This window comes from Pomacea canaliculata, linkage group LG14, assembly GCF_003073045.1.
Source record: "Pomacea canaliculata isolate SZHN2017 linkage group LG14, ASM307304v1, whole genome shotgun sequence".
NCBI lineage: Eukaryota > Metazoa > Mollusca > Gastropoda > Architaenioglossa > Ampullariidae > Pomacea > Pomacea canaliculata.
In genome coordinates this window covers 71102-95082 of record NC_037603.1, presented here as the reverse complement: position 1 = coordinate 95082, position 23981 = coordinate 71102, and the positions used below count along the sequence as shown (strand labels likewise).

The following is a 23981-nucleotide window of genomic DNA, read 5'->3' as shown; positions in this document are numbered from 1 at the left end:
CATCAACTTGCAGTACAGGCCCCAAGATTCAAAGACATTTCCCAGGTGGAATTACAAGAAAGCCAACTGGGATACTTTCGTCTCTTTGTCAGACCAGTACACCAAAGGAATACGTGTGGCGGACCAGAACATCAACCGTGCCATCGATGCATTCAACAAGGCGATCTTAAAAGCTGCTTCAGAAACAATACCAAGAGGCGCACGAAAGAACTATAGGCCATACTAGACAGAAGAACTCAAGAACTAGAAGATGAAGTCTCCAAGACCAGGGAAAAGGTTGAGAATGACCCCACCATAGAAAACAACATAGCACTGAAAGAATCAAGCGCCAAATACAGAAAAGCCTGCAACGAAGCTGCAAGAAAGAGATGGAGAGAAAAGACAGAGGAACTGAATCTAGACAGAGAAGGAAACAAGCTATGGAAGCTGGCAAGGGCGATGAATGATGAAGATACTAGAAGTGCACCGATCGTCATACAACAAGCACAAGATATGCTAACAGGTAGAAAGCAGCAAACGCTTTCATTGACAGCTATGAAGAGGTCAGCAACATCACAGTACCAGAAGAAAAGAACAGCAAGTTCATGAAGAAAGAAGAGAATTCAGCCAGCGAAAACACCAGGAAGACTACATGAACAAACCATTCAACATGAGAGAGTTTGAAGAAGCAGTCAAGACCCTAAGTCAGAAGAAATCCTGGTCCAGATAAGGTCACCAATGAAATGCTGCAACACCTGGGCCGTCACGAGCCAAGACCAAACTCCTCGACTCTTCACAACAGCTGGAACAGCGGCCATGTCCACAAATCTGGCGAGAGGCAGACATGGTGCCCGTCCACAAGAAAGGCAAAGACCGAGCGAAGGTGGACAGTTACAGACCCATAAGCCTCACCAGTTGCGTGGGCAAGTTAATGGAGCGCCTCATCAACACCAGATTATCATGGCACTTGGAAAAGAAGCAACATCTTTACACAGAACAAGCAGGCTTCAGACAACATCGCTCAACTGAAGACCAGGTTGCAACATCGCCCAGAAGATCGAAGATGGTTTCCAGGACAAGAAGCACACGCTGACGGTGTGGATAGACATGGAAAAGGCCTTCGACAAGGTCTGGAAGATGGACTGAGGTTGAAACTCCAGAAGTGTGGCGTATCCGGCTGTATGTACCAGTGGATCTCTCATACCTGAAAAATAGGAAGGCCAGAGTCCGTTGGCGGAACATACAGCCGAAAGAAGACGCTGAGAGAAGGAGTTCCTCAAGGGGAGTACTCAGTCCTACCCTGTTCCTTGTCTTCATAAACGACATCATCAAGGACCTCCCCCGAAATGTCCAAGGAGCCATCTATGCAGATGACCTGGTCCTCTGGTGCACAGAAGAACACCTGGCAACTGCCAACTACCGACTCCAAGAAGCACTTAATGTCCTGCAGGACTGGACGAAAAGGTGGCTTGTCAAAGTCAACCCCAAAAAGACCACCTACACTATCTTTAGTCTGTCCACTAGGGAACAGAAGGCCACTCTGAAGTTCGATGGACAGATTCTCCCACTGGAGGACAACCCTACCTACCTTGGGGTAACCTTCGATAAGAGACTTACTTGGAAGCCTCAGACCAAGAAGGTCGAAGCCAGAGCCAAGGTGCGACTTGCAATTATGAAGAAGTTGGCTGGCACGAGCTGGGGCGCGGATGACAGAATCCTCAAGAAGCTGTACATCGGAAGGGTCAGACCAGTCCTAGAGTATGGCATGACAGCATGGGGCACAGCAGCAAAATCCAACTTTGAGAAGGTCAGCAAGGTTCAGAACCAAGCAGCCAGACTCATCACTGGAGCCATGAGGTCTACGCCCATACAAGAATTGGAGACAATCACAGGGTTGGAATCACTTAAGGACCGACGTGACACAAAGATGCTCGTCCAAGCCGCCAAGTTCAAGAGACTTCCAAATCACCCCATGAGAAACAGACTGGCTCAGCCGACGAAGGGAAGGTTGAAAAGGGGAAGTTTCATCCACCAGGCGAGGATCCTTGAACGAAAACACCAAGATATCTTGGAACACGACCCCAGAGAGATCCCCCTGTGCCGGACAAACCCAGCATGGAATGAAACTGCTTTCCCCCTGATTCACTGCAGCATCCCTGGTGTCGGCAAGAAAGACTCCCAAGACGCTGTGAAGAAGTCCTGTACTATGGAGTATATCCACAACAACTTCCCACAAGATCAGTGGACTCACGTGTTTACTGACGGGTCAGCTGAACAAGCCGTGAAGAATGGTGGCGCCGGAATCTACATCCGGTACCCAGGAGGAAGAGAAGACCGTCTTTCCCTCGCAACCGGACTCTACTCCACCAACTTCAAGGCTGAAGCAGTTGCCATTCAGACCGGTGCCACCCACGTTAAAAACAGTCCAGACACCTCCAACAAAGTCGTCTTCTTTACGGATGCACTGTCTGTCCTGCAGGCCTTACAGACTGCCAGAGACAAGAAATTGAACGACCTGTCCACTGCTCTTTCCTCCTTATGCGGAGACTGCACAGTCGTCTTACAGTGGATTCCCTCCCACTGTGGGGTTTTTGGCAACGAAGCCGCAGATACTCTTGCCAAGGAAGGATCCACAAAAGAGCAGCAAGACAGGTCCACCACCTATAGTGAAGTCAAAACCATCATCAAGGCCAAACAGCACAACAAGTGGCTGCAGCAGCACCCACGTTTCAACCGAAACGACCCATACTACCTGCTTACAAGGGCTGAGAAGGTCATTATTTTCAGGCTGAGGACAGGCCACAACCGTCTCAATCACCACCTATACACCAAGCTCCGGATCGGCCAGACAGACCAGTGCCCGTGCCATACAGGCAGTCAGACAACAGCACATCTACTGCAAGAATGCCCCATGCACGAAGAACTCAGGCACCGCATTTGGACTGATGAGACGCCAGTATTGAGGAAGCTACACGGCAGCCTGGAGGACCTGCGGCGCACGGCATCATTTGTGCAGGAGGCAGGCGTGTCCATTTGAGTGAACGACGAAGAAGAAGAACTGGTCCTGCTGGGTCTGGCAGTTAGAACGTTTTGAGACTGAGTTAGCTAGAAGTACCAAGGCGCTGCGATGCATCTGGTCCGCTGGAAAATAGCGGCTCGCATCACTCAGCGTCCCATTTCCCAACCCACGGAGTTAGGTGTTAGGTTTTGGCTAGATAGGTAGGTTAGAATAAATTTGGTAGTTGTTTTGTATATCTTGTTATATCTTCGAACTGTAAGTACTCGTGTGAGCGTGTTAGTGCCAGCGAGTGCTAGTGTGCCGTACGCATGTCTCCGCCGTGTGAACGCGAGTGAGGTTTGTGTACTTGTGTACTGTTTGTGTACTGTCCACGTGTGTAGTCGTAACACAGCAGCAGAAGAGAAAGAACGCACGAGAAGGTCCGGCGGAATTGACGCACCGATTGAGAAGACACTTTAGTGTGAGATAGTAAAGCACGGTCTTTTGTTAAGTACAAGGTCGGCTGAGTTCAGGTGCGTGTAAGAGATAGGTAAAAAAAAAACACAACGCGAGGCAAAAGACTAGACGACGCACCCGACTAACGAGAGCTAGGATTTTCATAGAGTGGAAAATTCTCCTTGGCAACTTCCGTCCCAACAAAGAGGAACGGACTGATTTGGCGCTAAGATAGGGTGCTAGCGAGAGGTGTCGGTCAGTCCGGTTACATAAAATAAGGCTGTAAATGAGCACCTTGTTAGTTTTTGCATATAGGTTCGTCTATGAACAAGAACATATTAAGTTTGCTAAAAGATGGCAAAAGGTTGTCGAGCAAAACGGCCAATATATCATTAAATAAACTAACCCTAACCCAATATATATTCGTATATAAATAACTGTCCTCACACAAATATAGAAGTATACATCATTTTCCGACAACCCAATGACTTAAACGCAATTTATGAAAAAGGTACAAAGGTGAACAGTGTTGACGCCAAGTAAACTGTTTTTGCTTACATACAGGACACACTGTCAGCACAAGCCCAGACATTCTGGCTCCAGTGGGTTGAGGCCGCGTACCCTGACCTCGAGTCTCGCGCCTACTTCCTGCCTCCTGTCTACTTCAACCGAGTGCCGATGACTAGACAGACCATTGCTGGTCAGGATGTCATGGTTCTTGACTCCCCATCTGAAAAAGCTAGTAAACGAAGGGGTCTTCTAAAAAAAATAGGATCTTTACTGAAGTTATCCAAAACGCATGAACCACAACATCAAGCTGTGCTACCTTCAAACACGCCGGTGATGACTCCATCAGAAACAGCTGAGACTTCCATTTCTCACCCTGCTACAGCCCAGGACAGTGACATTAGAGATGACACAGCCATGAAACAAGTTCTCTTATGTCTTCAGAGTTTGTCAAAAAAGAAAAGAGAAGTGTTAGTTGGAATCACTCGGCTTGACTTCGGACAATATCTGAGTGAATCTTGTTTTTCTGTGGCGGCTGCCCAGTTACCTCGAGCCTCCAGCCTGCCTCCTGACTTGCCACAGAACTGGAAACAGGGAAACTTTGATGTGCTTCTTATTCACCGACATTACGGTCTTGTCGTCTGCAATGTGATGTCGTTCGGTGACATGACAAACGACCTTAAAATGTCACAGGAGGATATTGTCAAGACCATCAGAAAGAAGCTGAGAGACGCCGTGTCACAACTGAACAAAGCGGAGGCCATGTTGTCTCACCTGGTGTCTGATGTCTGTCCCGGTCTGCGCATCACCAAGACCATCGCCGTCCCTAACCTCACGACTGACCAGGTACAGCAGGCCATCTCTCACGACTCACAGCTCACTGAGGTAAGGATCAGTCTCCCTTTTTTGAAAAGAATATATGCGATTGTGTTGATATTATGTTGAATATTGTACATACAGTGGATATATTGTATAACTGTTTGCATTCCTTTTCGTACTGCTTTTGAATTTCGTAAAGTGATGTCATTAGTGTAGGACTTACATTGATATTAGCAGACGACTAGAAAGAAAAAAAAAATTATGACGAAGTGGATAATAACCCATCTATACACACATATCTGTACCTGCTTTTCAGCCTCTTATGTACAGTTAAATTGAAATATACAAAAGCAAACCCTCTAATTTCAAAGAATGGGGTTCCTATAGCCTTAAGATCCAGAGAGGTTGTTCCGGAACATACCTAGTTTTATCTCTTTTATGTTAGAAAGTTTGAGTGACCTGATCTTTTGCGGACCTGTATCAAAAGTTTTTAATATCACAAATTCTGTCAAAGGACCTGCATTGCTGTCTAAAAACTACTGACCCCGCCGACATCGCTGGTGTGTGTCTGTGCTGTGATCAGCTGTCTGACCCCAAGACCCCTTGTGACGTCAGTAGTCACGTGTTAAAGGAACTCGGCAAATGGTGGAAACGATGTGTGGCTGTGTCTGGGCCTGACAGTCACATGACACGTCACGTGTACAAGACACTAGTAGCACGGTAAGATACACTGTGTACAATTAGTATCACAACATCAACTAACACTGTACGAGTGTAGACATCTTGTGACATTGGCTACAGGTGACAGCGTCTACACGTGTAGTGATTATAGACACAGAGAGACTGATATCATGTCAGCACACTGTACACGTGTCCGTTTTGTTAAAATTTATTCTAATTACACTAACACAGAGTTAATATCGTCTCATGTCCCATTGTCTTGTCAATAGGAGATTGGGATGGTGAGTACTTACAATGAGTTGATCTGACATAAGTCTTATTTATCTTATTTGTGGACTGAAACATGCCGAGAAAGCGTGTTTCCATGGAGGAAGTGGAAACGCTTCTTGAACATTGCAATAAAGAATACTCGGCAGCTACTGTCTGTGTGCTGCTAGCAGATGGCAGGAAATGTCAGATGAAGATAAAGGGGATGATGATCTTGCCATCAACTGTGGAGCGTGACTGGTTGTAATATTATGTCACGTGGCGTCAACTAGCGTCTCGCATTACGTCGTGACGTGAATGGTCTTTTAATTAGTGGACATCCCCCTCAAACGGTGACTGCTCCTACGTCAGTCACCGCGACACTGCCTGACCTTTGTTGATCTTAGGGTCAGCACTGCCAGAGGCTAACTATTCCGCCTTCTGTCAGTCAGTTTCCCCGCGCGTCCGCCGTTCTCGACAGAGAGAGAGCAGAAGTGCAAAACCCACACTATATCCCTGTCACTACTCACTCGCGACATTGTTTTATCTCTACAGGATTTGGCTTCTACCAGCTTGTGTAGGGAAGGACATAAGTGGTACTCAGTGTGTCTGACTGTGTTTATCGTATTTAATACTTTCACCTCGTCACAACATAGTCACTGGGAGACTGTAACCTACCGCAGTATTTACAAGGCTACACAGAAATATCTACAATGTCAGCGAAACTGGATTATTTTCTACTTAATTGTTGCCTGACAAAGCTGACAGTGCGGGGAAAAAACGCCAGGGGATAAAAAACGTACAGAAAGAAATACGAGATCAACATGAATTTGAAGCATTTCTATCGTAAAAGATTGTTTAAAAGCTTGTGACGCTGCTTGACCTCTTCGTGCGAAATGTTTGGGACATGAACATTGACATCTTAAGGGTCATGAACTTTGTGGCCGCATCATGAACTGCGATTTCGCCGTCAACTATGAGGACTGTATCGCCAAGGCTTGTTTCAATGTTCAGTCAGGTGTGTCGGACGTTGTACATGACGGTGATGATACTGGCGATGTGAGCCTGAATGATGAAGTTCTACGAGATGACTGGGACAGAGTAACATCTGGTGCATCTAAATTCCACTTCGACTATTTTTTTTTATCTGCGACGAGAGCTTGGAAACTTGCGGTGAACTTTCTCTTTACAAAATATGCGAGGAAGCTGCGTCTGGGACACACAGTGAAGATGGAGATGATGGTGACGCCGGAAGTGACGACGACGACTATTGAGAATCAACAGGTCCACCACCAACAAGTGTCCGAAGCCCTCACAGCGCTGGACACGTGAGGGAAGTTTACCTTCAGGCCCCTGGGGGCAGCGACATGTTGGGACACGTGATGTTGTAAATACGAGCACAACTCACAGGACAGGCCACCTTGGATGAGTTCCTCCCTACGTGGACATAAAGTCTTGTGTACACACGGTCACAACCTTGCTGCTCACCTGTTGGACTTTGACATCGTAATATGTTTAGACAGGATTGTGACATGCGGTGTCTGTCATACTTTCTCCATGTCTGGATGTCACCTGAAGCAAGTAAAGTGTTTCCTCTATGTCACGTTTATTATGGCGGTCCCTTGAGAAACGTGAAATGGAGGTTTTACTGTAAATATTTTATGAAGATTCTGTACAGTTTGTAATAGTTATGTGAGCTTACTTTGTTTATTCACGCAGATAAACTATTTTCAGAAAGTTAGGGATACCTTTTTTTCCCGGTTGGCGTTAGATTGCGGAAGTGACAGTATTTATTAGTGAAGACAATAAAGTTAGAGAGAAGAATTCATGCTTCACCGCGACATGTACATTTTAAAAGTAAGATGAGCTCAAGTATCCAACATTTGTTTGTTGTAGGTTCTGTGGTCCGGCGACAACAGTGACTGTGCCATGCACATGTCCTCCACGTGTGAGTGTCAAGACCCTGGGTGAGGCCGTGTGGTGGACAGGAGAGTGCTACACTGCTGTAATAACACTCTTCCCGGAGCAAGTTCACCTGCTACACACGGCGCCTCCCACACTCTTTGTCACCGGACCGCCCGGTACAGGTAAAACTGTGGTGCTGCTGCTGATGGCCATAGAGTGGCTGCGATGTGGTCACCACGTCTACGTTGTCAGCACGTGGTGGGGGAGTCTAGCAGCGTGCACCATGTTGTATCACCTGTTGCTGCAGACAGTAAAGACACAACAGTCAGCAGGTGTATCACCCGGTCAGCCTCACCTCCTGCACTATGACCTTGATGACGGTGAAGACGTGGAGAAGGCCGTCAACGACTTGTCACAGGCGGCGAGCGGAGGGTCGTTGTACGTCATCGCTGATGAAGCCGGGGGTGAGTGGGGGTGAGTTGTACAGCGTGTGATGTGATGATAGACACACAGGTAGATGTTGTCTGCATTTACTGCATTACAACTATTTGGTGCTTAACAGGTGATGTTTCCTCAACAGTTGTGACACCTGATGGAGGTGTTGTGTTGTCAATATAGATTTGTTTTGAAGCATCGGCTGTTACACAGATTGTGTTGTAACACGTGTCATTATTGTGACATCACTTACTTGATGACATCATCGGTAACAATATTACACATGATACACAAACAGAATCACACATTAATAATAGTACACAGTGTAACGCGTGTAGCTACATCCTATGTTACAGTCGATTCTACAGTTTCAACAACTTCCAGACTTTGTGTGAGTTGCTGCTGACACTAATTCCTCGTCTCCATCTGTGGGCGGCAAGTTGTCACTATAGAGACGCACCGGCCGGCTGGCAAGTGGAATATTTAACCAGACCCCTCCGCTCTCCTCCGGCCGTCGTCAGGGAAGTCGAGCAGGACGTGAGGATCACTACACACCGTGAGGTACTGCCGTACAGAGAGCGAGGTGTGCCCGACCACACAGACGGCCCGCCAGTCACACGACTGTATCACCAAGGTCAGGGTCACTCAGAAGGCGTCCCAGGTGACTGTGTGACGTGCGGTCGTGAGGTGGCCAGGTTCCTATACAGTCTCCGTGTTGGTGTTACAGGTAGGTGTGTGTATTGTGTAGTGTAGCGTTGTTTACAGTTAAACACTTACCTATGTGATAAATAACGAACGGGCGAGAAACAGTCTTGTAAATAAGACTGTGTTAGTGACGTGTGTCTGTCAGTTTACGTGATGACGTCACGATGCTATTGTTTACATCCATGTTGACAGGGAGAAGCACAACAACATCTACAACATTGACCTCTACCAGTGTCGGCACAACACCACCCTGTCTACAGTGGAGAGACGTGCTGGTGTTGTACTGGTGTGACGTTAGTGATGAGTCGGGTGTGGTGACAGGACTGCAAGAAGCGGGTATCCCAGTGCGGGTGATGACGGATGATGACATCGAGGACGTGGCCACCGCCCGCAGTGACGTGGTGTGCGTGGCGAGAGGATATCGTGTTCGTGGTCTGGAGAGAAAAGTCGTCGTCTGTGTGAATGAACATGATTTTGGTTACTTAACCTCTTCCCGACTTGAACTCATGTCTCGCTGTACGTCACAACTTGTGATTGTCTACAATAGCGACAAGCCGTTTGAACGTGACTGACACTGACACTGACACTGACACACCTGTCACCTGCTGTAGTCGTGTGTCAGTCTCTTTCACCAACAATTTTCTTTTAGTGTTTGTCCTCTTCTACTCTCAGTCTATCACCACGTCATCACCTTATGATGTAATAGATATGACGTCATTACAGATTTTTACATCACGAGGTCCGTGTCTCTGTTTACAAAACAACGATATCGATCGGCTGAAACCCGCTGTAGGTGACCCCATGTCCAGCCCTTTCCTTTCATCTCCCTTTCCACTGTTCTTCTCCAAGTTTCCTTTGGGCGGCCTCGTTTTCTTCGTCCGTCTGGAGTCCATCGTAGGGCGACTGTGGAAAGGTCTGCTGTCTGCTGGCGGAGCACATGTCCAATCCCTCGCCAACGCCTTTGTTGAACTTGTGTGGTGATGGACTCGGTTTCAGTTCTTGGGTGGAGTTCTTAATTGGTTTTGGTAATTGGCCAAAAGATGTTAAGTATGCGCCTGAGGCATCTGTTTTAGAAGACGTCAAGCTTGTTACTGATTGTTTTGGTCATCTTCCAAGATTCTGATCCGTAAAGGAGGGTGCTGATCACAGTTGACTGGAAGATTCTCAGCTTGATCTTCTGGCTGATGTTTTTTGCCTTCCATGTGCTCCTGAGTGAGGCGCTTCCGTGGCTGTCTTTCGCCAGTCAGGCTCAAATCTCCACGTCCGCATCTCCGGTGTTTGACATTTTCGACCCAAGATAGGTGAAACTGTCAACTTCCTCAATCTCTTCTCCATTTAGTTTGATGCTGTCTTGGACTCTTGCCTTCATTCTCATACTTTTTTTTCTTTACGTTGACCTTCAAGCCAAGGTTTCCAGCTGTTTCTGTGAAGGCATTTGTTTTTTCGTGCATGTCTTGGTGGCGGTGTAACAGCAGGGCAAGGTCATCAGCAAATTCCAAGTCTTCCAGCGTTGTTGTTGCTGTCATAGTCATGGTCCATCTGATCCCTCTCCTCTCACTGTCGGTGGAAGTCTTGATGATCCAGTCCATGGCCAGGATGAAGAGGAAGGCGACAGAATGCAGCCCTGCTTCACCTTAGTACTGACGTTGAAGGGGTCTGTGAGCTCCGTATATATAATGCGAGTGTTGGCTCTATGTCTCTTGAGATCACCTCAGCCGTGCTCTGACACTAACACAAAGACGACCAAAGCCAAATTGTGTTGCAGGAATCATCGGTGATGACTAGATTTCAGTACTAAAGCACCTTATAAGACTGTTCTGTGCGTGTTTACGCTTCGATAAGACATAGATAACACATAGTAGTGTCAGCAAAGAATGTTCTTGTAACTCGCAGACTGACATGTCCTCACTTTGGGTGGCAAGAAGAGGACAAAAGGTCGGTTTCTACATTTTGAGGTCGTTGCTTTAAAGCGAGGTAAGTTATGTCCTGATGGCAGCAATTATTTTTTCGTTAAAGATTACCTACAAACCGTGATCAAAAGAAAGTCTACTCATTTTATTAACACGGGTAGGTACTTTGTTCTTACTGGTAGAAGTGTGTTGAATAGTGACAGACATTGTTTAGAAGCACAAAACAACAAAGGGAGACATCAGCTGAAGAAAATGAAAGGGAGACGACTGCTCTTTAATAATGGTCGGAGAATACCAAAGAATTCAGAGACAGCGAGACATGGTGGTGGAAATGATCACCAGCAAAACAAGATACATGTATAAAACTTCTGCCGGTGAAAGTAAAAAGACAATTAATTGACTGAATATGTTTCCTAGCAACGACGAGACCACGTTGGAAGGTAAAGAAAAGCTCTGACTCTTATGGAATGCTTGATTCCAAACCATCACCGGTAGTTGGTATGAAGATTTTCTTGTAGTACTTGACTCTAAACCATGACCCCTACCAGGTATGGAGGTTGTCATGCAATACTTCTAAACCTGGAATAAAGAAAGGCGGTGTGGGACAACCTTAACCGATACTCTTTATCTCTTTCTTGACGGTGGATTGATTTCCGTACGAACCACACAGTCGGGTAGTCGGGTAGTCGGGTACTTCGAGGTTACAAGCAGGTGTAGCACCATAACTCACATCACTCTGTCCATAAATAAATGAATATATAAGGGAGGAAATTATTTAAACCTTTAGGAGTTGTTCCTCTATAGATTACATCCCATTAACGTCTGAAAAATGTCAGCCAATCAGGTATTTCGTTATGTTTGAAAGTAGGCGGAAATTTAGTTGATTTAAGCGCCATGTTAAAGTCGGTTGGCGGTTACTTAACTCAAAGTGGATTTGTACACAAACGACAAAAAACGAGAAAAAAACAGTAAAATTTAAATTCTAATGTATATTTTAATAAAATGTATCCTTGTTGGGAACTTTATATTAGTGTGTATTCTGTAAAATGTTTTTTGTTAATTTATAGCTTTCAACATACTTCCCAATTTGTGAATTCTTTGCCCCATATAGTTACAGTCTTTAATTTTATTTTACTACAAAACAAAACCTATAATTTTTAACATTCACACCATGTAAATGTTTTAGAAATTCTCTTTAAAACGAATTTTTTTTTTTTTTGGTAGGTTAATAGATATATTAAATAAGATATAATTTTTTTAACCACCGGTCGAAATTTCATTCGCGGGCATTCACCGTCATCTTCAGATTTTAACTGTTGTGTCCACGCACGCTTTCTGTAAGTTCTAGAAAGTTTATTAAAAGATAGCTTTGCATCTGGCTCCCTTGTACTTATCAGGAGCAAGAAAAAGCACAACCATATGACAGCACACGTCTACTAATGTTGACTCCAGTGAAACAAGGCGGACAGTGGCTGGCACAAAGTAACGACACCAGCGCCTCCCTAACGACTGTAGACACGTGACGTCACTGCCTGATGGTACAAACTTCATAGTCATCGACGAGGATAGCAACTGATGAATGATCGCGCTTGTTTGTTTGTGCGTGTGCATGAGAGATAAATACAGAGAAAACAAAACGTTTCAAATAATTTTGAAGGTAATCTTAGAATTCTTTCTCATCCTAAAAAAAAAAAAACTTTTAAGCTTGATCATTAAAACAGAGAAAAAAAAAGACCGAGCATTATCGCTTATAATGTCTCGATAAAACAAACGGTGACATGTTCAAGTTATCTTAGGTCAGATCAGACTAATCGAGAAAAGGTTTTCAGTGATTATCATAGTCAAGCAGGACTGGTCCTTGATAACTTGATATCATGTTGACTACCGCTGTCTCCCGTTCTCTTTCAATTTCCAAAAATGTCCTCACATGCGCGCGCACACCTTTATCTCCCCTAAATGTCACGTGCACGTGTCATGTGATACTGTACCATCATGCATGCTACACCTGATACTGTAGCATATCTCTCCACACTGATATCACTAGGGGGCGTCTTCACTCATTCCTGAAGCTTCACAAGCGCAGGTAAGTTGTGTTTTACTTTCACATTTTGATTCTATCGACGTGAATGCTGCTTACTCTGTTTTTCACCTTACAGGTGACATCCCAAAGAATTATGTTTGATTGGTTTTTATTTCTTACTTTTAATAAAGAAGAAGGCTAATGTGTCTTCCTTACGATGCAATGTTTTAACAAAAGGTGTTTAAATGTTTTCTGCGGAACTTGTATAGACACGAATGTGAACCTCCCTCACTTCAACTATCCCATCAATCTTTTTACAGAAAAATCAGATAACCCACAATTTTCACACTTACTAACGCACAAATTATTATTAACATAATTCTGCTGCTGCTGCTGCTGCTGCTGCTGCTGCTGCTGCTGCTGATGATGATGATGATGATTGATGATTGATGATTGATGATGATGATGATGATGATGATGATGATGATGATGATCTCTTGTCTGGGGCAGCATCGGTAACACTGAGACATAAGTAGTAGGTTGAAACTCGAGGTACAGTAGGCATCATCCAATGAATACAAACCAAAACTGTCAAACAGTCAACACTTCAATGAAAGAAAACAGTCCCTCACCACTGATGATTTAGAATTTCGAAACATTTTATACCCATTATCACACGCAGTAATTTTACTAATTAAAGATTTAGTTGTGACAGGTTTTTATAAATATGGCGAAGAGAACAATAATAAATGTGATTTTAGTTGTTTTGGGATCAGTAATATGAGATAACCACAGGTGTAAAGTCAAACTAGTTTTGCTGATTAAAAGGAAACTCTCGATCGCGATGATTAGCTGACAATGAGTAACTTTATTATCCCAATGGGCAATTGAAACATAGGAACAGTGCTCCGTTATAATATATGTAGTTATACTTACAAAATAAGTTCAAAGGTAAAAAAAATGAACCAGTAAAACAAAACAAAATAGCGGCAAGAAAATAGCAAGTGTGAGAGATATGAGGAAGAGGGGAAGATCTGAGCAAACTTATTAAAAAACAACAACTTACATCTAGATCATTCAAATACAAACACACATACATACAACAACAACAACAACAACAGCAACAACAACAACAGCGTGCAAACAAACCACTGACAATTCATCTGTGATTTAGCAGCTGCACTGTAGATGGCACAACAAATTCATATACCTGTTGTTTGTACACTCAGGCATGCTATATCTACTTGAACTTAATAACACAAATTCTCCCGTTAGTACCTGTTCACATATTGACAAAATGCAGAATATGCTTACTCCACGCGATATTCATAGATGATAGCCACTTTAATTAACATGTTTTACTTGTTTGCAAACCAGTGGAAAACAAGCACTGTGTTTAGTTTGTTTATTGTAAGCACGAATCATTTAATCAGCTCTGGTCCGGACTTCTAAATCAAGAACTATTTTATTCGTTAGTAAACATGACATTGAAAAGGTGATGTTTGCACAATGTGTTTTCACCTGTCGACTGCTGCATACAAACAATCACAAGAGAAGAAATGTCTTTGGTGCCGAGTCCTTGTAACCAATAACCAGAGTTTTGCAGAATGAAACAGATGGGTTCCATGTGTGGAGTAAGAGCACAGACTACAGGTGCTGCCTCCCACTGATGTCACCCTGTTTACAAGACAACACTGTCAGCCATGGCTGGTCCTCCGCTGTCTGCGACTCAACAGGTGAGACAAGACCGCGATCATTTGAATACTGACTGAGAAAAAGTGTGCAAAGGAATGACAGCAAGAGCATCATAGAAAAGTTTGGCTTTTCTAGCGAATGGGATTCGTTATCAACACTATAAAAAGCTCAAATGTTTTTTTTAATAAAAAGAATTCCTTAATATATAGTCACGATATATACAAAAGAACAAATTTTGAGTGTAAAATACATAAAGTAAGATGCAAGAACATACTGAAGTCTCAGTCGAAAACATGACACACTAACGAATTACACTTTCTAAACAGACCTCATCGTCGTTCACATTGTGTCCATTCTTCTCTCACCCATAGCTAAAATCGTCCTGTAGTGGCATGTTGGTAGAAAAGAAAAGACACATTTCGCTGACTAAAGTGTTCGAAGGAAGCCCTGAACTTTTGGGGTCACGATATGGAGGTCAGGAGAAAGACAAAATGTTCAGCAGTTAAAGCTTCGGAACTAAAAGCATCCAACAGACATCAAGCTTAATTTTTTGAAGCAAAGGGTTGGTGAAATGATAGCTGTCTGGTGTAAACTTTATCGTGGATGACATGTTTACCTCCCATGGGTTTTGATCTTGTCAACACAACTTTTTGGACTTACTAACCTTGTATAGTCAAAATTCACGCGAGGAACCCAGAGATATTCTTATACATCGCTGACCCATTTACATCCACTTTACATGAGCACTTTGTGGCTTTTTTAATTTGCTCTACTGTTCTTTGGTCCGATTAAACAGATTTTTGGTCCTAATAAGGGAATAATATATTAGGCTTATGCAATGGGATTCGTTTTGGTTCTTTAAGATTCGGTCTGAATACGTGGGGTTGACTGCATATAGCTTTCCTTTCCACTATGTTTTTACCCTTTAATTGTAACATGTTGAATATTCTTTAAGAAACGAAATAATGTGATTGAAGTATCGGCTTTCCCTTTTTCCAATAAAATGTACAATGGTTTTATTAAAGGGAACAGACGCCCAGACTTTCTGGCTCCAGTGGGTTGAGGCCGCGTACCCTGACCTCGAGTCTCGCGCCTACTTCCTGCCTCCTGTCTACTTCAACAGCGTGCCGATGACTAGACAGTCGGTAGGTGGTCAGAATGTTCTGGTCCTTCAGTCAGCACCTGGACAGGCTGGTCAGTGCAACAAACAGGGGATGGCTCCACTTGTTGCTCGTCAGGTTGTCAGTCCTCAGCCTCCTCGAGTTCAGGACAGTGATGTTAGAGATGATGCTGCCATGGAGCGGGTTCTCATCTGTGTGCAGGAAATGTCTCAACAGAACAAAGAAGTTCTGGTAGGACTTAGTCAGCTGAAGTTCGGACAGTACTTGGGTGAACCTTGTTACTCAGCCGCAGTTGCCCAGTTACCTGTCGCCCTCAGTCCTCCGTCGTGTCTGCCCCGAAACTGGTCACGTGATTGGTTGGGTACAACAGAGAGGTCTGTAATGAGAGGTCTGTAATCCTCTAGACAGAACACTGGGAGACAAGGGGTTAATTAGGGACTATAATGAACACTAAATATTTAAGCTTGTGAGTGTTTAAAAGCTCAAGAGTGTTTATTGACGACTAAGGTGAGATGGAGGAGGTTGTGGGAGGATGTGATGATAGTAGACCTAACATCTTGTCATCTCAATATCAATGTCAGTCTTCCACTGAATGTCACCACACGTACATTTGATATCAACATGTTATTTACACGTAAACACTCGTACAGTGTTAGTTGATGTTGTGATACTAATTGAACTCAGTGTATCTTACCGTGCTACTAGTGTCTTGTACACGTCACGTGTCATGTGACTGTCACGCCCAGACACAGCCACACGTCGTGTCCACCATTCGCCGAGTTTCTTCAACACGTGACTACTGACGTCACAAGGGGTCTTGGGGTCACACAACTGATCACAGCACAGACACATACCAGCGATGTCGGCGGGGTCAGTTGTTTTTAGACAGCAATGCAGGTCCTTTGACAGAAGTTTGTAAGATGAACAACTTTTCGAACAGGTCGGCAAAAGAGCAGGTCACTACAAGTCTTTAACATAACAGAGATAAAACTATTTATATTCCGGAACAACCTCTCTGGATATGAAGGTTAGATAGTTTGCTTACGTATATTTAAATGTAACTGTAAATAAGATACTACTCAACAGGTAAAGATATGTGTATGTACATATTGGTAGAAGTATAACGAACATACCTGTCTATGTATATAATTAATGTTTCTTGGTAAGACAATATGCCTGATTGACTTCTTATAGTTAGGTTTAAATTCTATGAAAATGTCCATTTGCCTATAGGTTGTCGTAGACATACTGTGTTGTACTGTAAATAGTGTAAATATTTCACACCTGTAAATGTAACATTTTAGTGACGAGTTCAGTCAGATGTCTGTGGATCGTGCTTGGACATGAATGTGTGACCACGTGCTACACTCCTCTGCCGTTTTCCATACAAAAAGAGCCAACCATTTATTGCTGAAAAAACTAATGCGGATGGTTCTGGTGATGATGCTAAAGTTTTTGTTTGTTTGTTTGTTTGTTTGTTTGTTTGTTTGTTTGTTTGTTTGTGTTTTATGCCGTGCTAGCAACTATGGCTATATCACGGCAAAAAGTGGTTGTAACTTTAAAGGTTTACACATCCTAATTCTTATAAACATAATATACTTTTAAAGGTCAACATAATAAGTAACCAAAATGTAAAAAAGGGTAGGAAAGCTATAAAAGGGGTGTTGAAGTCCAAAAAGGTTACTATCACACCAAAAACAAAACAGATATAAAAATTAATATTTATATTTTGAGATATAAAAATGCTAACGGCAGCATCCCACTGAGAGCAACCCGGATCAGAGGTCAGCACCGCGTCACCGCCAGTTACCTGACCCTGTCCCGGCACAAGGTATAGCTCGCGTGTCTTGCAGGGAATGATGGATGACAATCTTGGAACTCCCACGAAAAAAAATCAAACATACGCAACAGGAAAAAGAGACAACAACGTGTACAGAACACATTGTCATGTCAAGTACGACGAATGCAATGACAGGTTGAATGATCGTCATTGCGAGTTGACAGTCGAGTGGGATGATTGTTCGGACACCTGGACAGATCCGTGAATCGACAGTTGATTGGTTCGGATCGGTTGAGGTTCGAATCGGAGCAGGTAACCCATGCAGGACAATAGCTCGCCCTAAATTGCAGGACAACAAACGGAGGGCAACACGAACAGTGACTCACTAAGGGATACACTGCATGTTGAGCGATACACACGCACACACTCACACGCTCTGTCTCACGATCAGTTAACAACTTGCTGATACAACCTGGCTAGGTCAGATATGGCTGATGGTAGAGTATCCCTACATTTCACCTACATCCGGGTACCTACCATGTCTGTACAGATGATACACTTATCAGCTCGGTCTGCACAGGTCAGTCGGATACTATACAAGCTAACTTTATTATCCACGTCGGCATAACATGTTTTTTTTTTCTTGTTTCTATTCCTCTGCTTAAATCAACGTAAGTCCGACACCACTGACATCACTTTACTAACTTCAGAATCAGTACGAAAGGGACATCAAAACAGTAATAAAATAGATCCACTGTATGTACAATATTCAACATAATATCAAAACAATCACATAAATTCTTTTGAAACTAGGGAGACTGATCCTTACCTCAGTGAGTTGTGAGTCGTGAGAGATGGCCTGCTGTACCTGGTCAGTCGTGAGGTTAGGGACGGCGATGGTCTTGGTGATGCGCAGACCGGGACAGACATCAGACACCAGGTGAGACAACATGGCCTCCGCTTTGTTCAGCTGTGACACGGCGTCTCTCAGCTTCTTTCTGATGGTCTTGACAATATCCTCCTCTGACATTTTAAGGTCGTTTGTCATGTCACCGAACGACATCACATTGCAGACGACAAGACCGTAATGTCGGTGAATAAGAAGCACATCAAAGTTTCCCTGTTTCCAGTTCTGTGGCAAGTCAGGAGGCAGGCTGGAGGCTCGGGGTAACTGGGCAGTTGCCATAGTAAAACAAGGTTCACTCAGATATTGTCCGAAGTCAAGCCGAGTGATTCCAACTAACACTTCTCCTTTCTTTTCTGACAAACTCTGAAGACATAAGAGAACTTGTTTCATGGCTGTGTCATGTCTAATGTCACTGTCCTGGGCTGTAGCAGGATGAGAAATGGAAGTCTCAGCTGTTTGTGATGGAGTCATCACCGGCGTGTTTGAAGGTAATACAGCTTGATGTTGTGGTTCATGTGTTTTGGAGGACTTCAGTAAAGATCCTACTTCTTTTAGCAGACTCCTTCGTTTACGAGCTTTTTCAGATGGAGAGTAAAGAACCATGACATCCTGACCAGCAATGGTCTGTCTAGTCATCGGCACGTGGTTGAAGTAGACAGGAGGCAGGAAGTAGGCGCGATACTCGAGGTCAGGGTACGCGGCCTCAACCCACTGGAGCCAGAATGTCTGAACTTCTTCTGTGAGTGTTGCCTGTGCGAAGAGGACCTCAGTTTGTCTGACTGCAGTAACTTCATTTGAGTTTATTTTTGCATCTTTTTACTTAGTCGCATTTCTTAGGTGAGTAGAAAAGAAGTTTATGTCAAATTATTTGTGTTTAGATTTCTAACTGTTTTTAAGATGGTATTACTTTATTCTGGTACTTTTTTTTCCAAATGTAAGTCTTGTCAAATTTGTTCAGTTTTCCTTTGTGTAATTTGGCTGTTTATAACGCTTATTGTTATTCACTGTATTATTGTGATGCAGCAAAACCGCTCATTATTAGTTATTATCATTATCAGTTGTTATCATTCAATGTTACTTCTAGTCACTCTTGCTGCCTGCTGTTAATTGCAGCCTCTACTATTTAGTGTTGATAGCTGTTTGTAACTCTCTGATTATATTGTAGTCTCTACTGCACTAACCTGACTACGAGTCATCTGCCTGATGAACCTGACGACCGCCTCGATCTGAGATGGGACACCGCGGATGATGACAATCTTCATACCTGGTACAGGTGACGGGTTGAGGTCAAAGTGTACATCAGCGCCTGTCTTCTTCTTGACCTCCTCCAGTGGACGCGCATTCACTGTAAACAAGATTATTTGTCATCACTGTTCTGTCAGGACATCTTGACCTAGAACGGTTTACCTGTCAGTCACTGATTCTCTGACGACATTTAAGCTCAAACTCAAGAAACATCTTTTGTGAACGACTTCACTGTGACCCTGACCTGACCCTGCTGTATGAGTGTGTGAGAGTGAATGTTGTACAAGTGTGTGTGTGGGTCTGTCATAGCGAAGATGTGTGCGTTGTTGTTGGTTATTATGTTTAGTAAATCACTTCTGTAACCACTCTGTGCATATAGTTGCAAGAGTACTATTTATATACTCAATATAATTGTGTCTTTTTATCAATAATTAGACGCATCATTATGACAATGAATTATCTCAGTTATCTCCACTCTCTAGAACAGGGATGCCCAACCTACGGCCCGCGGGCCATATTCGGCCCGCGACGCGGTGCCATCCGGCCCGCGAAACTTCTGCCCACAGTGCAGGAAATCGGCATGTTAGTAATAAAAAAACCGAAAAAAAACCGAAAAAAAAGGGAAGAAGAAGTATTTATCCCCACGTAGGGGCATCTCTCAATCTTTTTTTCGATGGACGAACATTTCGATTCAGTGCTCTGACTTGGTGTCTCTTCATGCAGCCGGACATTCAGAAGTTGGTTTCGGGAAAATAACTTCAAATATCCCACTAATTAGTACATAATTAATGGTAAGTACAACCAAAAAAGTAAGTAAAAATGGTATCTGCTCTATTTTTTTTTTTTTTTTCGGCATTTTTGCGGTGGCCCGCGACACGGCTGTCCGAAATGGATATGGCCCGCAGGCCGAAAAAGGGTGGGCATCACTGCTCTAGAATTTGCTGTTGAGGTGGTGAGAGGACGAACTGTCTTACAAACGAGGAGAGGACTTATCGTCTCGTGCAAGACCTACTCACATCGTTAAAGACAGACACGTGTGACGGACCTTAAGCTCCGTGTTTATCCACGTGCTGCCCTGGCGACCGTTACAAGTATTGGGACGAATAAATAAATAAAACTTTGCAATGAGCTCCACATGTCTACATTGTATTATCTTCTTAACTTGTTTTGTGTCTCCTCGTCATTTTCTTTTCTGCGTCCTTCTGTTGTTCCTTTAGAAATAACAAACTAAAGATAGGATGTACCTGTATCCATAACTAGCGCAGCCTGTTCATCGGTCACGGCGTGTAGGTGAACTATGACCCGGCCACCACATCTAGAACCTTCTTGTCCACCTCCACCATTCCGGGGCTTTCCCTGTGATGATGGTTACACAGTTACAGGTGAACAGAGAATGAACACCGTACACAGAGCTTGTCAGGGTAAAAGGTACACAAGAAGACATGACAGAATTTTTTTATAATTCATCTTTGATATAGATACTTGTTGATGATGATTGATGATGATTTTTTGATTATTGTTATCTCTTCAGGAACAATTAAAGAAAGTCACGTGACGGAATTAAGCTGAATATTGTGCGTAAAATTAACGATGACTGATTACAACATTCTCAATGACAAGCATGACATCACTGCTCTGGTGTGTGACAGGCCACATACTGACTTGTAAACTTGATTAAAGAACATTTGTAATTTTGGTACAATGATTGACCTCCTTGACCTCTCTCCTCCTCACCCCTCCCCTAATAGCAGGTGTCTCCACCTTGTCTCACCTGCTGTGGAGCAGACGCTTGTTTGTCAGACATGGTTGACAGTGCTCTCCTCTGTGCAGGACCAAGTGTCTCAGAGGAATCGTCAGAGAAATCAAACTGCACAAAATGAACCCTATCATCTTTCGGGGGCTCAAGCACAAAACTGCTCAGAGACTGACAGAGTGCTAAAGTTTATGATGACACGTTCAACGTTGCAACTGATGTGATAGAAGGTATGAACATGTAACGATTATCACATTTTTGTAGAAACTCGCTTTTGATAATAACACATACACGTAGCCTTCAGAGCCTGATAAAGACAAAGCAGAAAATATATTTGTATTTGTATGGGACATCTACTTCTGAAACATCCAACAAACAATTGTATATGGAAAGTAGAGCTAAACGACTTGCAGTAAAAATATTAAAATTATAAAACTAAATAAGCAGTTTACAGTTTTCTTATCGCAATGTGAGAGCTGGTTGTGGCAGTGTTCTACATGAAGGGGAAAGTCACTACGTTCTGCACCCCGGGTGTCAGTTCTATTATTAGCTTGGGTAATGGCGGCTGAGCCGATGCCGTGTAGCTGATAATAGAGAGTTTGAGACTCAGCGCTGGCGCGACGCGTACGGGGACGGCAACGTGTAGCGTCACGGGAACTTGCGTGTGACGTCATCACTTCTGCCACAGCCAGCCGTACAGCTACACGGCGCGACGGGTAGATTGGAGTCTAGCGGTTGTGACCAGAACGTGTAAATTGTTCGCTTTATTTCAGCTTTTTTTGCAAGGATAGTCAATATAATTTCAACTGTTTATAATATTTAAATCTTCTGCAATCATACTTTATGCTGGAAATCAAACTAAGCTGCTTGTTTATGAAGTTAAAGCAGTGAAAAACGACCATGCCTGCAATCGCTGGTTTATGTCTATTCAATCGTATGTACAAGACTTGCTCAGACACTTTTCGTGTAAACAGGGCCGCCGAGAGCCAGCCCGGGCCCCGGGAGAGACGACCTCTCCGGGCCCCTTGTACTTGTAATCGTAAATTATTTTCCCAGTATATAATGTAAAAAAAAATCCACTGACCAAGACCGGGCCCCTTGACAGCCGCGGGCCCGGGTACACCAGACCCCCTGTCCCCTCCTCTCGTCAGGCCTGCGTGTAAAGTTATTTAAAGACTAGATAAAACTGTTAAAGATAATAATTATAATTTTCTTCATCATTAGTTATCTATCCCCAAAATAACCGTTAAATATTTCTTAGTACTATTATAGAGCAATAGAAACAACTATCTATAACTCTTGAAGAAATATTCCATACCATAGGCAAAAATTATTTCTTTATGTTATTAATTTTTTATTTATTATACAGTTGTAATATTTATGTTTTTTTAATTATGTATATATATTATTTTGTTATGTTGTTCTATATATACTATTACAGTTATGCCATAATTTAAGCAGTAACCATAAGCAATTTCATCTTTTGTAGCATTTTCATTTAACAAGTTTTGATTGTGTAATAGTTTATTATTCTTAGGAATTATAGTGGGTCAGGAATGAAATGCTGAGAAATTTTGAAATTAAATTGTACTGGTCATCCCTGGTCACTACTAGCATTTGCATATTTTTTTTTACTTTCAGAGGCAAAAACATTGTCTACGCAGTTACTTCCCGTGCATTCGCGCTCCCGTCGCTTAATCGCAATCGCTTTCTCAGAACGGGTACGCCTAGAGGCGGGCCCTACCCGTTGCAGTACGCGTCTTCCCTACGCGTCATGAATCTCAAACTCTCTAATGAACTAGACAGTCGGCTGACAGTCAACAGCCATAGTGACATGACAAAATGTAATTGAACAGTCATATTATACCAATGAAAAGCCTTATCGTATAGAAAAGATATCAATGACTGCCCGGACCTAAAATATCCCCACATCAAAAGGCTCATTGAGACACGTTAAACCGATTAGAACACAGCTTTTTCTGTAAACAGCAATAATATATCTTCTGATTACCAGAAATATTTGTAAATAAAAATACTAAACAGAATAATATTGTCTAACGACAAGTTATTAAGCAAGGATATGCAAGAGACGTGAAACACAAGTGACAATAGCTGTGACAGTTAGCTGGAGCATGTGGAGAATATAAATGTACAGGTGTGTGTGTGTGTGTGATTGATTAGTTACAAATGTGAGAGACTGTGTGGATACATTTTTGTACATTTTGATACTGTTCTCACTGCTCATTATTGTTCATACTGATTACATTGGCTATTATTAACCATACTGTCTCTTACTGCTCACACCGTTAATGACTGAAGACAGAAACACTTACAGTCTGTCGTCACTTGAGGTCCGCTAGTCTGTGGTGTCGCTGTATTCAAGTAGTTCATGTGTTCACTGCATTCTACTGACATTGGTGTGACTACACGAAATAACATTTGCTTTTCTTTCTCTTAAGTAAAACAAGTAGAAGGTAAAAGCATATATTTTTGAGAGCATGTGACTTACCCCTCATCAACTTGATAATAAAGAGGATGTCAAGATGGCGGAATTATGACAGGTCGGCAATAAACAAACGGTTGCTATCAAAGTCTATGTTTTCGGGTTTTTCCAAAGCATTGACGTGATTTGAATGGAGATTTGTCAGAATAATTTATGTACAGATAATTAGGCATGTCTTGTTAAGTTTATATAGAAATTACAAGACATTAAATGTTTTATTAATGACAACAGACTAGGTTAAATATGTGAAGTATGTTTGTCATCATTCATGCGGCGTCTCTGGTAGAACAGGACACAGACTAGCAATACAGGCTTA

At 43.1% G+C, this 23981-nt stretch overlaps 3 protein-coding genes across 4 annotated transcripts in view; 1 reads left to right on the top strand and 2 right to left on the bottom strand.

Annotated features, from left to right (window-relative positions):
- The window catches only part of LOC112554946, a 22597-nt gene extending 6433 nt beyond the window's left edge, over nucleotides 1-16164 (top strand). Inside the window, exons 6-7 of the mRNA XM_025223024.1 lie at nucleotides 3998-4039; nucleotides 15415-16164. Coding sequence (XP_025078809.1) covers nucleotides 3998-4039; nucleotides 15415-15873 — 501 coding nt within the window. The 3' untranslated portion in view covers nucleotides 15874-16164. The remainder of the gene's footprint in view (nucleotides 1-3997; nucleotides 4040-15414) is intronic.
- Nucleotides 1-23981, bottom strand: part of LOC112554923 (von Willebrand factor D and EGF domain-containing protein-like) — a 535332-nt gene that overhangs the window by 487070 nt on the left and 24281 nt on the right. The window lies entirely within an intron of this gene.
- On the bottom strand, nucleotides 13510-23981 carry LOC112554927. Of its 2 annotated transcripts, none has more exons than XM_025223001.1 (7): nucleotides 23672-23981; nucleotides 21181-21276; nucleotides 20654-20765; nucleotides 19346-19509; nucleotides 18087-18914; nucleotides 16172-16377; nucleotides 13510-14338 (listed from the first exon to the last, which is right to left on the bottom strand). In XM_025223001.1, exons 2-7 carry the CDS (start codon nucleotides 21211-21213, stop codon nucleotides 14179-14181), a joined length of 1503 nt encoding a protein of 500 aa, XP_025078786.1. In that variant the 5' UTR covers nucleotides 21214-21276; nucleotides 23672-23981; the 3' UTR covers nucleotides 13510-14178. The 2 variants fall into 2 exon arrangements, with proteins under 2 accessions (XP_025078786.1, XP_025078787.1); XM_025223002.1 differs by lacking the exon at nucleotides 23672-23981 and adding an exon at nucleotides 23496-23562.